Here is a 16,812-nt window from a genome sequence, read left to right as displayed (position 1 = left end):
GTTGATGATGAGATGTGTCTATTACTTGAACTCTGTGAAGCATTTATTTGGGCTTCAATTGCTGAGGCTGGTAACTCTAATTAATTTATCCTCTGCCGCAGAGGTAACTCTGGGTCTTCCTTTCCTGTGGCGGTCCTCATGAGAGCCAGTTTCATCACAGCACATGATGGTTTTTGCAACTGCACTTGAAGAAACGTTCAAAGTTCTTGACATTTCTGGATTGACTTACCTTCATGTCTTAAAATAATGGACTGTCATTTCTCTTTGCTTATTTGAGCTGTTCTTGCCATAATATGGACATGGTATTTTACCAAATAGGGCTATCTTCTGTATGCCACCCCTACCTTGTCACAACACAAATGATTGGTTCAAACACATTAAGAAGGGAAGAAATTCCACAAATAAACTTTTAACAAGGCACACTTGTTAATTGAAATGCATTCCAGGTGACTACCTCATGAAGCTGGTTGAGAGAATGCCACAAGTGTGCAAAGCTGTCATCAAGGCAAAGGGTATCTACTTTGAAAAATCGCAAATGTGAAGTATATTTTGACTTTCTTAATTACTACATGAATCCATATGTGTTATTTCATAGTTTTGATGTCTTCACTATTATTCTACAATGTACAAATAAAGAAAAACCCTTGAATGAGTAAGTGTGTCCAAACTTTTGACTGGTACTGCATATACTGGAGTTGCTTACCAAGACAACATTGAATGTTCCTGAGTGGGCTAGTTACAATTTTGACTTAAATCGGCATGAAAATCTATGGCAATAATTCAAAATGTCTATCTAGCAATGATCAACAACCAATCCTAAAAATAATAACGTGGAAATATTCTACAATCCAGGTGTGCAAAGCTCTTAGACTTACCCAGAAAGACTCACAGCTGTAATCACTGCCAAAGGACACTGGAACACATGTTGTTTTGGCATGAGAAAACTATGCTATAATGTGTATAATTTGTTCATAAAGTGTGTGACTGGTTATTTTAGCCACATACAGTACATTTAGCATTAGCCACATTGCGGTAGCATAGTCATAGCAGTGGTGTGAAGTACTTAAGTAAAAAGTACTTTAAAGTACTACTTAAGTTGTTTTATGGGGTATCTGTACTTTATTTTTTATATTTTTGACCACTTTTACTTTTACTTCACTACATTCCTAAAGAAAATAATATACTTTTTACTCCATACGTTTTTTCTGACACCCCGAAAAGTACTTATTACATTTTAAATACAGGAAATTATCAGATTCCCGCACTTATCAAGAGAACATCTCTGGTCATCCCTACTACCTCTGATCTGGCGGACTCACTAAACACATATGCTTCATTTGTAAATGATGTCTGAGCGTTGGAGTGTGTCCTTGGCTAGCCGTAAAAATAAAAAAATAAAAAATTGTGGGGTTTGCTTAATATAGGCAATCTTAAATGATTCATACTTTTACTTTTGCTACCTAAGTAATTACACTTTTTCTTTACATACCTAAGCAATTACATGTAGTATATTTAAAACCAAATGCTTTTAGACCTTTACACAAGTAGTATTTTACTCTGTGACCTTTACTTTTACTTGTCATTTTCTATTAAGGTATCTTTACTTTTACTCAAGTATGACAACTGGGTACTTTTTCCACCACTGGTCATACTGTAGCTCTGATGATAGCCAGATAGCTTTATAATTAGCTCATAGCAGTACAGTACAGTACAGTACCAGAAAAGTGCCTGTCTGTGTTAACAATAGAGTGACTGGCTAGTCAAGCAGTAGTCAACAGAGAGAAGAGCAGAGACAGGACTGTCACTAGCCTACCTCTCTCTGACCGGAGCCTGTGGATGGATGGTACAGTGCATTCAGAAAATATTCAGACCCTTGACCTTTTCCACATATTGTTATGTTACAGCCTTATTCTAAAATGGATTAAATACTTTTCCCCCCTCATCAATCTACACACAATACCCCAAAATGACAAAGTGGTTTTTAGAAATGTTGGCAAATGTATTAAAAATACAAAACAGAAATACCTTATTTACATAAGCATTCAGACCCCTTGCTATGAGACTCGAAATTGAGCTCAGGTGCATCCTGTTTCCATTGATCATCCTTGAGATGTTTCTACAACTTGATTGTAGTCAACCTGTGATAAATTCAATTGATTGGACATCATTTGGAAAGGCACACACCTGTCTATATAAGGTCCCTAAGTTGACGGTGAATGTCAAAGCAAAAACCAAGCCATGAGGTTGAAGGAATTGTCCGTAGAGCTCTGAGACAGGATTGTGTAGAGGCACAGGTCTGGGGAAGGATACCAAAAAATTGCTGCAGCATTGAAGGTCCCCAAGAACACAGTGGCTTCCATCATTCTTAAATGGAAGACATTTGGAACAACCAAGACTCTTCCTTGAGCTGGCTGCCTGGCCAAACGGCGCAATCAGCGGAGAAGGGCCTTGGACAGGGAGATGACCAAGAGCCAGATGGTCACTCTGACAGAGCTCCAGAGTTCCTCTGTGGAGAGGGGAGAACCTTCCAGAAGGACAACCATCTCTGCAGCACTCTACCAATCAAGCCTTTATGGTAGAGTGGCCGGAGGGAATCCACTCCTCAGTAAAAGGCACATGACAGCCCACTTGGAGTTTGCAAAAAGGCCCCTAAAGGACTCTCAGGCCATGAGAAACAAGATTCTCTGGTCTGATGAAACCAAGATTGAACTCTTTGGCCTGAATGCCAAGTTTCACGTCTGGAGGAAACCTGGTACCATCCCTACGGTGAAGCATGGTGGTGTTAGCATCATGCTGTGGGGGTGTTTTTCACTAGCAGAGACTGGGAGACTAGTCAGGATCGAGGGCAAAGATGAAAGAAGCAAAGTACAGAGAGATCCTTGATGAAAACCTGCTCCCGAGTGCTCAAGACGTCAAACTGATGTGAAGCTTCACCTTCCAACAGGACAACAACCTTAAGCACACAGCCAAGACAACGCAGGAGCGGCATCGGGACAAGTCTCTGAAAGTCCTTGAGTAGCCAAGCCAGTACCTGGACTTGAACCCGATCGAATCTCTGGAGAGACCTGAAAATAGCTGTGCAGCAACGCTCCCCATCCAACCGGACAGAGCTTGAGATGATCTGCAGAGAATAATGTGAGAAACTCCCCAAATACAGGTGTGCCATGCTTGTAGCGTCATCCCCAAGAAGACTCAAGGCTGTAATCAAAGGTGCCAAAGGTGCTTCAACAAAGTACTGAGTAAAGTGTCTGAATACTTATGTAAATGTGATGTTTCCGTTTTTTATAAATTAGCCAACATTTCCAAAAACCTGTTTTTACTTTTTCATTATGGGGTATTGTGTGTAGATTGATGAGAGAAAAAAAACACTTTAATTAATTTTATATTAAGGCTGTAACATAACAAAATGTGGAAAAAGTCAACAGGTCTGAATACTTTTTGACTGTGCGTAGGGTTAAAGTGACTAGACAACAGGATAGATAATAGGCAGCAGCGGGTAGCCATTTGATTAGCTATTCAGCATTCTTGTTTGGCAGTTTTATGGCTTGGGGGTAGAAGCTGTTAAGGCTCCTGTTGGTTCCAGACTTGGTGCACTGATACCGCTTGCAGTGAGGTAGCAGAGAGAACAGTTTATACTTGGGTGGCTGGAGTCCTTGACAATCTCAGTCCTCTGTCACGTTTCTTGGCTTGAATGTATCCCTCAATCTCTATGTTTCTTTCTCTCTCTCTCTCTCTCTCTCTCCCCTCCCGCTTTCCTTACTCTCTCACCCCCTTATCTTTCTCTCTCTGTCTCTCTTTTTCCTTCTATTGCTTTCTTTCCGTATCTCTCTTTCCTTCTCTCATTCCCCTCCCTCCCCCATTTTTTACACTCTCCCTCTCTCCCTTTTTCTCTGCCAAAATAGATCTCTACATTCCAGCAGCAAATGGAGCCTCCTGCTACTGTGTGTTATAAAACATGGAAGCATGTCCTGATCATACTGACTGATTAACTATGATTAATGACAGGAATAACTAAGAGACACACCATCAACACTACATGCTGTGGCTCAATGTGGGCTAACAGAATAAAAAAGAAAAACAACAACTTTGTCAACAATCTAAAAGTCTTCCAGGCACAAGTTTAACTGTGTACATTTATTTTGAAGACGCTCGGTTTGAGTCCTGTCAACCTTCTACAATGACATTAAACTGATGATGTCATAACAATGAAGTCTTATCACACTTTACACACATATCAATTTACACACAATACCCCATAATGACAAAGCAAAAACAGGTTTTTAGAAATTTTTGCAAATATATTCTAAATAAAAAAAACTGAAATATAACATTTACATCAGTATTCAGACACTTTACTCAGTATTTTGTTGAAGTTCCTTTGGCAGCGATTACAGCCTTGACTCTTCGTTGGTATGACGCTACATGCTTGGTACACCTGTATTTGGGGAGTTTCTCCCATTCTTCTCAGCAGATCCTCTCAAGCGCTGTCAGGTTGGATGGGGAGCGTCTCTCCAGAGATGTTCGATCGGGTTCAAGTCCGGGCTCTGGCTGGGCCACTCAAGGACATTCAGAGACTATTCCCAAAGCCAGTCCTGTGTTGTCTTGGCTGTGTGCTTAGGGTTGTTGTCCTGTTGGAAGGTGAACCTTCGCCCTAGTCTGAGGTCCTGAACGCTCTGGAGCAGGTTTTCATCAAGGATCTCTCTGTACTTAGTTCCGTTCATAATTCAATTCTGACTAGTCTTCCAGTCCCTGCCGCTGAAAAACATCCCCACGGCATGATTCTGCCACCACCATGTTTCACTGTAGGGATGGTGCCAGGATTCCTCCAGATGTGATGCTTGGCATTCAGGCCAAAAAGTTACATCTTAGTTTGTTCAGACCAGAGAATCGAATTTCTCATGTTCTGAGAATCCTTTAAGGTGCCTTTTGGCAAACTCCAAGCAGGCTGTCATGTGCCATTTACTGAGGAGTCAATGGGTCTTTATACTTACTTTCCGAATGCGCTGTATTTAGATACAGTATTTTGTTATTTGGGGGTTAATAGGAGACAGTGACTGTAGCAGAGCAGGTGAGGTGAACCAGAGTGTGACAGACAGGTGAGCAGACAGAGAAACAGACAGGTCTCTCCCTATAGGTGAGTAAAGGACATGACAAGCTTGTCAACAGAGAGGGGAGGTAGGGAGGGTCATCCAAATCAAATCAAATCAAATTTATTTATATAGCCCTTTGTACATCAGCTGATATCTCAAAGTGCTGTACAGAAACCCAGCCTAAAACCCCAAACAGCAAGCAATGCAGGTGTAGAAGCACGGTGGCTAGGAAAAACTCCCTAGAAAGGCCAAAACCTAGGAAGAAACCTAGAGAGGAACCAGGCTATGTGGGGTGGTCAGTCCTCTTCTGGCTGTGCCGGGTGGAGATTATAACAGAATATGGCCAAGATGTTCAAATGTTCATAAATGACCAGCACGGTCGAATAATAATAAGGCAGAACAGTTGAAACTGGAGCAGCAGCACGGTCAGGTGGACTGGGGACAGCAAGGAGTCATCATGTCAGGTAGTCCTGGGGCATGGTCCTAGGGCTCAGGTCCCCCGAGAGAGAGAAAGAAAGAGAGAATTAGAGAGAGCATATGTGGGGTGGCCAGTCCTCTTCTGGCTGTGCCGGGTGGAGATTATAACAGAACATGGCCAAGATGTTCAAATGTTCATAAATGACCAGCATGGTCGAATAATAATAATGCAGAACAGTTGAAACTGGAGCAGCAGCACAGCCAGGTGGACTGGGGACAGCAAGGAGTCATCATGTCAGGTAGTCCTGGGGCATGGTCCTAGGGCTCAGGTCCTCCGAGAGAGAGAAAGAAAGAGAGAAGGAGAGAATTAGAGAACGCACACTTAGATTCACACAGGACACCGAATAGGACAGGAGAAGTACTCCAGATATAACAAACTGACCCTAGCCCCCCGACACATAAACTACTGCAGCATAAATACTGGAGGCTGAGACAGGAGGGGTCAGGAAACACTGTGGCCCCATCCGAGGACACCCCCGGACAGGGCCAAACAGGAAGGATATAACCCCACCCACTTTGCCAAAGCACAGCCCCCACACCACTAGAGGGATATCTTCAACCACCAACTTACCATCCTGAGACAAGGCTGAGTATAGCCCACAAAGACCTCCGCCACGGCACAACCCAAGGGGGGGGGGGGGGGGGGGGCGCCAACCCAGACAGGATGACCACATCAGTGAATCAACCCACTCAGGTGACGCACCCCCTCCAGGGACGGCATGAGAGAGCCCCAGTAAGCCAGTGACTCAGTGACTCCATTAGGCTTTGGGGACACAGCTAGCTAGTTTACTCACTCATAAGAAAACGTGAGATGTGAATGATAGAAATCGAGAAGGTTGATAGGGAGAGATGGTTAGGAAGAGAGACGGAGAGAGAGGGTGTGAGAAGAGAGAGAAATCAACGGTGTAGGCTACTGTACATGTCTTTGAGGGCATCCCCCTCCCCTCCTCCTCGCCCCTTGACATGCTCTCTAAGTGCCCTCCCCTCCTCTTCGCCCCTTGACATGCTCTCTAAGTGCCCTTCTCTCCTCCTCGCCCCTTGACATGCTCTCTAAGTGCCCTCCCCTCCTCCTCGCCCCATGACATGCTCTCTAAGTGCCGTCCCCTCCTCCTCGCCCCTTGACATGCTCTCTAAGTGCCCTCCTCTCATCCTCGCCCCTTGACATGCTCTCTAAGTGCCCTCCCCTCCTCCTCGCCCCTTGACATGCTCTCTAAGTGCCCTCCCCTCCTCCTCGCCCCTTAACATGCTCTCTAAGTGCCCTTCTCTCCTCCTCGCCCCTTGACATGCTCTCTAAGTGCCCTCCCCTCCTCCTGGCCCCTTGACATGCTCTCTAAGTGCCCTTCTCTCCTCCTCGCCCCTTGACATGCTCTCTAAGTGCCCTTCTCTCCTCCCCATATCTGGTCCCTACCCTGGGTGATACTGTGGTGTCTGCACTTCTGGCCCTCTATAGATTACCCCTGCTTTTGTCGGTGGGACAAAGAGAGGCCCCTCCCCGCTGCTGAGCCGGGGCTTTCAGCGTGGCCCCTTGCCAGGGGAGGCTTTAAAAGGGTGGGGGCGCGTGAGTCCTCTCACTCTCATTCCAGGACAGCCAAGGGCATCAAAGCAAGGTGAGTCCCTCTGTCCCACCCAGCACCAGCCTGATCATCCACCCAGCAAGCCAGGCAGGCAAGCAGGCAGGTTGAGCGGGGCAGAGTACCCAGGGTAGGGTAACAGGCTCCATACTGACTTGGTCTGTCCCCCACCACTTCGCACTGCAGCCTAGCAGGCCCAAAGGCCTAACTCTGGGTGGCGGAAACAGAGACCAGGGGCAGACATAGGATGGACAGAGAAAGAGAGATGGAGAGAGGAGAAAAAAAGGAGGAAAAAGGGGGTAAATAGAGACGAGACGAGAAAAATTGAAAAAAAGTGAAAAATAGACAGAGTAGTATCCTGGATATGGACCATGGCCAGCTGGACTTTCCTCATTCTAATCGGGGATGTGTAAATAGCTGCTGATGATCTCAATCCAGCCTCACACAATGGTCCTGCTGTCCAGGCCTGTTGCTCCACAGCTCATGATTTTCGGCTCGCTGGGATACTAGCCTCACAGGCGTTTCAGCCCCGAACAACACATAGTTAAATCAAGCCTTTTAGCCCTGCATACAAAGCTAAACCAGCCTTTCCACATTCTAGAGCATTGGAGCTGTACAGGCCTTTTCAGTACAAAAGCAGGCCATGCAGCGTAGCATAGCGTAGCTGTGGTCGTAGAGTATGAATAGTTTACACACATGGATGGAGTCCTGCTGTGCTAACCTGCCATTGGAAACTATTCTGGGGTTTGAAGCACAATGCTTCTCCATTTTCTCCCTCCACCAGCTACACACATGGATGGAGTCCTGCTGTGCTAACCTGCCATTGGAAACTATTCTGGGGTTTGAAGCACAATGCTTCTCCATTTTCTCCCTCCACCAGCTACACACATGGATGGAGTCCTGCTGTGCTAACCTGCCATTGGAAACTATTCTGGGGTTTGAAGCACAATGCTTCTCCATTTTCTCCCTCCACCAGCTATTTTATTTGTTTTTGTGTTTTCATTTTCACCCATATTGTTTTTTGATGCTCAGTAGTTTTTGATATGGGCAAACTTTGTTTCTAAACATTGTTGTGTGTCTGGGGCACTGTGTATGTGTGTGTTAATAATGTGAGAAGAAAGTGTGTGTGTGTGTGTGTGTGTGTGTGTGTGTGTGTGTGTGTGTGTGTGTGTGTGTGTGTGTGTGTGTGTGTGTGTGTGTGTGTGTGTGTGTGTGTAATATGAGTATGAATGTGTGGGAAAGAAATTCTCATCACGAGTTGTACATTGCACAAATGTAACATTCTGCACTTTGTAGGACTACAATTGTTTATAACAGTCCTACTATCTGTCCTCTCTCATTCCAGACAAGATGACTCACCATTGTACCAAGTTCTCCGGCCACTGGAAGGTATGTGAGACTGATTAACTGAGTGTATGGATGACAGCACAGCTCAATGCATTATGTAAAGGTCTGTTCTGGCCCTGTTTCAAAACTTCTACAATTCATCCTTTCTTGCAGTAGTCAATGATCTGAAAGCAATGTAGTGTACTTCCATCTATCCAGCCATGTCAGAACAGTGATTACCCCAAGGAGGGAAGAGGGGAAGGAAGGATGGATTTGAACATAGCCTGCATCTTTAACAGAGGGCTGTGTGAGAAACAGGCTGAGCTCAGTACACACCGTTTATCACAGGAGACAATTCTGTCATAACAGCAGGCTCGGGTCTAGACACACTATTTCTGTTTCAGCTGAACAGATTACAACCTGCCCAAATTTAGACAAAACAGACCACATTGCATTACCATAGTCTCATATGATTGGTCCATTTATCCAGGTTCATGTAACTGTTATTAGAACCAAATTGACCAATATCCCAGCTTTAAAGAGGTAGTTGTAGAGATACTTGTGGCTGCACCCAAACCTCAGCTTTAACCTGTCCAGGTAAATAGATAGATAGAGTACGTAATTGATGTCTCTCTCTGCCATCTCTCAGATCATTGTCTTCGACGAGGAGTGCTTCCAGGGCCGTCGACATGAGTTCACCTCCGAGTGCTGCAATGTGATGGAGTTTGGTTTTGAGACCGTGCGCTCCCTCAGGATTGAGAGTGGAGCGTGAGTAAAAAACACACACAAATCCACATACACACGCAGACACACTCACCTAGCACTGTATGGTTTCAGACTTTAGAACTATTGCTCAGAGAAGCCGGGGGAAAATGATGATATCGACACAATCTCTGACTTCTTCCCTTTCTCCCTCACATTTTCTCTCCATCTCCCTCTCTCCCTCCCTGACCTTTCCCTCCCTCTCTCCTATAGTTGGATTGGCTATGAGCATGCTTCCTACCAGGGCCAGCAGTTTGTGCTGGAGAGAGGAGAGTACCCCCAGTGCGATGCCTTCAGTGGTAGCAATGCCTACCACATAGAGAGGATGACCTCCTTCAGGCCCATTGCCTGCGCTGTGAGTAACACAACCACCACTCTCTCTATCCATATCTCTTTTTACCACTATCTATTCTACACTCTTCCTCTTGACTGACTAACTGACATCCCCCCTGTCCTCTCCCCTCCAGAACCACAGGGAGTGCCGTATGACCATCTATGAGCGCGAGAACTTCCTGGGTCGTAAGGGCGAGCTGAGTGACGACTACCCCTCCCTTCAGGCCATGGGCTGGTGCAACAACGAGGTCGGCTCCCTCAGGATCCAGTCTGGAGCGTGAGTAGCCAGCCGTAGTCCCCTAACACATCTCCCTCTCACCCTGTCTCTCACCCTGTCTCTCACCCTCTCTCCTTCTCTAAAATCAAATCACATGTTATTTGTCACATGCTTTGTAAACAACAGGTGTAGACTAACAGTGAAATGCTTACTTACGGGCCCTTCCCAACAATGCAGAGAGAGAACAGAGAAATAATAGAAAAGTAATAACACGTAATACTACACTCACTCTCAAGCGCTCACTCCAATATGCCTCTCTCTCTTACATTCTCTATGAATCTCTCTCATCATCGCTACAATTTCATTTTTTACTACTTCCCTAGCCGCATAGTATCCGTTTCCGCCAACTGACTCTGAAATCTCTCTGTCTCTCTACCTAACAGTTTTGTGTGCTACCAGTACCCCGGATACCGTGGCTACCAGTACATCATGGAGTGTGACCGTCACTGTGGCGAGTACAAGCACTTCAGGGAGTTCGGCTCCCACTCCCAGACCCCTCAGATCCAGTCCATCCGCCGCATTCAGCAGTAATTTCACCCGTTACCCCAAGCTTATCCCCACTGCTACCCAATGCTGAATAAACTGTCTTTCTAAAACCTCACTGACCTACTGTCCATGCTTCTGCCTCTCTGAATGTATGTCAACTGTAGATGAAATGGTACTATGAGATAAATATAGCTAGAGACAAACAAACAAACAATTCAATAAATAAACAAACAAACAATTAAACAGAGGGATATTTAGACGTTTGAGTACTTCTGACAATAATACCTTCACTGGCCGGCAGGGGGCGCTACGTATCCAGTGATGCCTCTAAAAAAGTGAAATATCATAATAAAACGCGGATTGGTTAAATCAAATATAACGGTGCGATGACGCACATTGCTGGATAGAAACACACACATCATATTGACGACACCTGGCCCTGATGGCCTGTCAGTTTAATTCTATAGACAGTTTTGAGAGTTACTAGAATAACCTATTTTTTATGTTTCAAGATTGCATTGAAAATGAGGAAATGGTCTCCACTATGAGGGCCATATTTCACTCATTCCGAAGCCCGATAAAGACCCCTCAAAATTGATTACAAATTGATTGCTCTGGTTCATGCCAAAAGATTAAAGAAAGGAATAGATACCATTATAATGATACTAACATTAGTTTATTCTTTGGCCTTCTAGATAATTCAGATGCAATTGACTAAGATGCGGTTGCCTAATTTTTGGACATGTGCCTTTGACACAATTGAACATTGATTTCTCTTTAGGTCACTTAAACTCTTTGGCTTCTGTGTAAATATGATCAAATCATGTGCATGTTTTACAAAGATATAAATAGTTCTGTGCTACTAAACCTTAATACTTCCAACATATTCAGTATCAACAGAAGTGTATAACAGGGATGCCCAATTTCGCCATTTTTATTCATTTTGGTTGTGGAATTTCTATCTCTAGATATTCTGAATAATGCATATCTGTATGGCTTAACCATATTTAACAAAGAAATCAACATTTCCCAACTGGCTGATGATACTACTCTTTTCTTAAGAGACAAAGACCAAGTCGCCCATGCCCTTAATGCTATCACTGCATTCTCTATTGCATCAGGATTAAAAGTGAATGTTTCTAAATGTGGAAACGTATGTTTATATGACTCTGATGATAAAGAAATAGAATATATTCCTGGAAAGGTCTGTGTTAAATATTTAGGAATACATCTGTAAAAAAACCACTTAGTCAGACAATATATGAATTTCTCTCCTAAAATTAAGAAAACAAAAAATATATTTAATAATTGGCTATAAAGGGATCTTTCTATACTTGGGAGAGTACTTCTGTCCAAGGCAGAGGGACTGTCTCGTTTTGTGTAACCCTCATTATCTGTATTTGTAAATCCCTCTACTTGAAAAGAGATCCACAAGACCTTTCTTGACTTCATCTGGAAAAATAAGTCTCACAAACTAAAGAAATCTGTCCTCTCTAATAAAAGAGCTGAAGGCGGTCTAGAAGTGTTTCGATTTTGTTGACATAAATAACACTTTCAAGATCAAATGGGTGAAAAGATGCTTGATCAATACTGATTCAATATGGTATTTCATTCCAAATAATGTGTTTAATAGTTTGGGAGGTCTTCAATTTTTACTGAAATGTAATTATATTCCTGAAAGATTACCTGCTAAATTGGCTAGGTTTCACCAACAAGCTTTATTGGCCAGTAAAATATGTTTCCTGCAGAATTTTTCCCCACATAAAGCTATTTTTTGGAATAATTCAGACAAAACTGTAAGGAACAAGTCATTGTTCTACCTCAGCTGGCATGAGAGGAATATTGACTATTTTTGACAACAAGGGTAATATTCTCACATATGAACAATTTATTACACTGAATGAGTTTCAAATACCTTTCAGAGAGTTTATTTCTGTGGTTAAAGCCGTTCCCAGTGGTTTAACTACACTAATGAAAACTCATCTTAGCTTTGGTAATGATCACAAAGCTTATGCAGAACTCAGTTTGGAAGGCGGGTGGGCTTACTTGCAAAATCTTGTTGTATATATGCATAAGACAAATTCTACATTCACAGAACCAACTTACGCCTAGAGGCACATTTTTCTGGAACATGCTTATTCCTGATATTGTCTGGAAAAAAGCTTGGTTAAGGTAAGGCCTTACTGTAGCGGGGTGCGTAATTGGCGGCAGAGAAGTCAGGCGCAGGAGAGCAGAACTTGGTAATAACCAGAGATTTATTAAGCAAAACCAACGGCATCCAGAACAACAAGAATAAATGGCCACAAAATAACCTGTCAGGCGCTCCCGGGGAACGTGCACAAGCTCTACAATAAACAATCCCACACAAAGACATGGGGGGAACAGAGGGTTAAACACACAACAAGTAAATGAGGGAATTGAAACCAGGTGTGAGAAAAAACAAGACAAAACAAATGGAAAATAAAAAGTGGATCGACGATGGCTAGAAGACCGGCGACGCCGACAGCCGAGCGCCGCCCGAACAAGGAGAGGACCCGACTTTGGCGGAAGTCATGACAGGGGTTAATACGGTAATCGGGGGGAAGCTGTAACCTATAACAAACCTTGTTCACTCTCCTCAGGACTTTAAATGGCCCCACAAACCACGGGCCCAGCTTCCGGCAGGGCAGGCGGAGTGGCGGGTTTAGAGAGCCAGACCCGGTCCCCCGGAGCAAACACCGGGGCCTCACTGCGGTGACGGTCTGCGCTGGCTTTCTGACGCAGTACGGCCCGCTGGAGGTGAACATGGGCGGCGTCCCATGTCTCCTCCGCACGCCTGAACCAGTCGTCCACCGCAGGAGTCTCGGTCTGACTCTGATGTCAAGGTGCAAGAACCGGTTGGTACCCCAGTACGCACTAGAAGGGGGAGAGGTTAGTGGAGGAGTGGAGGAGCGAGTTCTGAGCTATCTCGGCCTAGGGCACGAACGCTGCCCACTACCCCGGCCGATCCTTGCAGGATATAACCCCACCCAATTTGCCAAAGCACAGCCCCCACACCACTAGAGGAATATCTTCAAACACCAACTTACCATCCTGAGACAAGCCCGAGTATAGCCCACAAAGATCTCCGCCACGGCACAACCCAAGAGGGGCCCCAACCCAGACAGGAAGATCACGTCAGTGACTCAACCCACTCAAGTGACGCACCACTCCTAGGGACGGCATGGAAGAGCACCAGTAAGCCAGTGACTCAGCCCCTGTAATAGGGTTAGAGGCAGAGAATCCCAGTGGAGAGAGGGGAACCGGCCAGGCAGAGACAGCAAGGGCGGTTTGTTGCTCCAGAGACTTTCCGTTCACCTTCACACTCCTGGGCCAGACTACACTCAATCATATGACCCACTAAAGAGATTCTTCATTAAAGACTTAAAGTTTGAGACCGAGTCTGCATCTCTCACATGGGTAGACAGACCATTTCATAAAAATGGAGCTCTATAGGATAAAGCCATGCCTCCAGCTGTTTGCTTAGAAATTCTATGGACAATTAGGAGGCCTGCGTCTTGTGACCGTAGCGTGTAGGTATGTACAGCAGGACCAAATCAGAGAGATAGGTAGGAGCAAGCCCATGTAATGCTTTGTAGGTTAGCAGTAAAACCTTGAAAACAGCCCTTGCCTTAACAGGAAGCCAGTGTAGGGAGGCTAGCACTGGAGTAATATGATACATTTTTTTGGTTCTAGTCAGGATTCTAGTAGCTGTATTTAGCACTAACTGAAGTTTATTTAGTGCTTTATCCGGGTAGCTGGAAAGTAGAGCATTGCAGTAGTCTAACCTAGAAGTGACAAAAGCATGGATTAATTTTTCTGCATCATTTTTGGACAGAAAGTTTCTGATTTTTGCAATGTTACGTAGATGGAAAAAAGCTGTCCTTGAAACAGTCTTGATATGTTCTTCAAAAGAGATTTCAGGGTCCAGAGTAATGCAGAGGTCCTTCACAGTTTTATTTGAGACGACTGTACAACCACTAGGATTAATTGTCAGATTCAACAGATGATCTCTTTGTTTCTTGGGACCTAGAACAAGCATCTCTGTTTTGTCCGAGTTTAACGGTAGAACGTTTGCAGCCATCCACTTCCTTACGTCTGAAACACAGGCTTCTAGCGAGGGCACTTTTGGGGCTTCACCATGTTTCATTGAAATGTATAGCTGTGTGTCATCCTCATAGCAGTGAAAGTTAACATTATGTTTTCGAATGACATCCTTAAGAGGTAAAATATATAGTGAAAACAATAGTGATCGTAAAACGGAACCTTGAGGAACACCAAAATTTACAGTTGATTTGTCAGAGGACAAACCATTCACAGAGACAAACTGATATCTTTCCGACAGATAAGATCTAAACCAGGCCAGAACTTGTAGACCAATTTGGGTTTCCAATCTCTCCAAAAGAATGTGGTGATCGATGGTATCAAAAGCAGCACGAGGACAGATGCCATTAAAAGATGCCATTAAAAGGTAATTTACCACCTTCACAAGTGCAGTATCAGTGCTATGATGGGGTCTAAAACCAGACTGAAGCATTTTGTATACATTCAGGAAGGCAGCGAGTTGCTGCGCAACAGCCTTTTCTACATTTTTTGAGAGGAATGGAAGATTCGATACAGGCCGATCGTTTTTTTATATTTTCTGGGTCAAGGTTTGGCTTTTTCAAGAGAGGCTTTATTAATTCCACTTTTAGTGAGTTTGGTACACATCCGGTGGATAGAGAGCCGTTTATTATGTTCAACATAGGAGGACCATGCACAGGAAGCAGCTCTTTCAGTAGTTTAGTTGGAAAATTGTCCAGTATGCAGCTTGAAGGTTAAGGCCACAACTTTTATCATCATTGTGTCAAGAGATATAGTACTCCAGCTGTGCCATCAGAGTCCCTGGGTTCGCGCCCAGGCTCTGTCGCAACCGGCCGCGACCGGGAGGTCCGTGGGGCGATGCACAATTGGCCTAGCGTCGTCCGGGTTAGGGAGGGATTGGTCGGTAGGGATCTCCTTGTCTCATCGCGCACCAGCGACTCCTGTGGCGGGCCGGGCGCAGTGCGCGCTAGCCAAGGTTGCCAGGTGCACGGTGTAGCCTCCGACACATTGGTGCGGCTGGCTTCCGGGTTGGATGCGCGCTGTGTTAAGAAGCAGTACGGCTGGTTGGGTTGTGTATCGCATGACATTCAGCCTTCGTCTCTCCCGAGCCCGTACGGGAGTTGTAGCAATGAGACAAGATAGTAGCTACTACAACAATTGGATACCATGAAATTGGGGAGAAAAAGGGGTAAAATTCAAAAAAATAAAAAAAAAATAAAAGAGATATAGTACTAAAACATTTGAGTGTCTCCCTTGATCCTAGGTCCTGGCAGAGTTGTGCAGACTCAGGACAATGGAGCTTTGGAGGAATACGCAGATTTAAAGAGGAATCCGTAATTTGCTTTCTAATGATCATGATATTTTCCTCAAAGAAGTTCATGAATTTATTACTGCTGATGTCACGAATATTACCGAAGGTGACTCCCCTTCTTGTTCGGGTGGCGCTCGGCGGTCGTCGTCGCCGGTCTACTAGCTGCCACCGATCCTTTGTTCTGTGTTCGTTTGTTTTTGTCTAATTGGTTTCACCTGTTTCTTGTTTGGTTATTAGGGTGGGGTTATATAAGTTCGTTCAGCCCGCTTCTGTTTGTGCGGTCTTGTTCGAGTGGTTTGTGTTTGCTTTTCGGGTTTCTCGCTGTCCTTTATTTTTTCACATTATTTGTTCCTGTGATTTATTTCTGGACATTAAAGCGTGTTTTTCCCGCATCCTTTTGCTCTCTGCGCCTGACTCCACACCTATACACTCATTGAGCGTTACAGAAGCCCGCACCAAGATATGGAGTCAGCAGGAGCAGCGGCCACCCCTCTTCCCACGATGGAGGAGAGAGTCCTTCATCACACGTCCATCCTCCATCGCATCGGATCAGCGATGGATCAAATGATGGAGAGGATGGATCGTTGGGAGAGGAGTGGTCTCCCTACTACCCCACCTACCCCCCCACCAGCAACTCTACCATCTCCCCCAGCGGGATCTGGTTCCAGCGCTCTGCGCATTATGCCTCCGAGGGAGTACGATGGAGCAGCGGCGGGGTGCCAGGGATTCCTGCTTCAACTGGACCTCTACCTGGCCACCGTTCGGCCGGCTCCCTCGGACGAGGAGAGCGTGAGTGTCCTCGTCACTTGCCTTACGGGTAGAGCCCTGGAGTGGGCCAATGCTGTCTGGAACGGGCCCGACTCAGCGAGGGGCAACTACCCGGAGTTCACCCTCCGTTTCCGGGCCGTGTTCGATCACCCTCCAGAGGGCCGAGCGGCAGGTGAGAGGTTGTTCCATCTCAGGTAGGGGACGAGGAGCGCGTAGGACTTCGCGCTGGGTTTCCGGACCTTGGCCGCTGGAGCAGGGTGGAACGACATGGCCCTGATAGACCATTACAGGTGTAGCCTGAGAGAGGAC

At 45.2% G+C, this 16,812-nt stretch overlaps 1 protein-coding gene across 1 annotated transcript; it reads left to right on the top strand.

Moving 5' to 3' along the window:
• The first annotated feature begins 7,065 nt into the window (after positions 1 to 7,065).
• Positions 7,066 to 10,437, top strand: LOC110523405 (crystallin, beta A4). The gene is made up of 6 exons (XM_036977037.1): positions 7,066 to 7,174; positions 8,484 to 8,527; positions 9,114 to 9,232; positions 9,440 to 9,581; positions 9,694 to 9,836; positions 10,220 to 10,437. Exons 2-6 carry the CDS (start codon positions 8,489 to 8,491, stop codon positions 10,365 to 10,367), a joined length of 591 nt encoding a protein of 196 aa, XP_036832932.1. The 5' UTR covers positions 7,066 to 7,174; positions 8,484 to 8,488; the 3' UTR covers positions 10,368 to 10,437.
• Positions 10,438 to 16,812: the final 6,375 nt, after the last annotated feature.

Source organism: Oncorhynchus mykiss, chromosome 5, assembly GCF_013265735.2.
Source record: "Oncorhynchus mykiss isolate Arlee chromosome 5, USDA_OmykA_1.1, whole genome shotgun sequence".
NCBI classification, from domain to species: domain Eukaryota; kingdom Metazoa; phylum Chordata; class Actinopteri; order Salmoniformes; family Salmonidae; genus Oncorhynchus; species Oncorhynchus mykiss.
The sequence above is the reverse complement of the archived record's forward strand: the minus strand, read 5'-3'. Positions and strand labels throughout refer to the sequence as shown.

Coding starts and splice junctions, on each gene's coding strand:
- LOC110523405 (XM_036977037.1), top strand. CDS start 8,489: ATGACTCACCATTGTACCAAGTTCTCCGGCCACTGGAAG. Junction 9,233..9,439: donor CTCAGGATTGAGAGTGGAGC/GTGAGTAAAAAA, acceptor TCTCTCCTATAG/TTGGATTGGCTATGAGCATG. Junction 9,837..10,219: donor CTCAGGATCCAGTCTGGAGC/GTGAGTAGCCAG, acceptor TCTACCTAACAG/TTTTGTGTGCTACCAGTACC.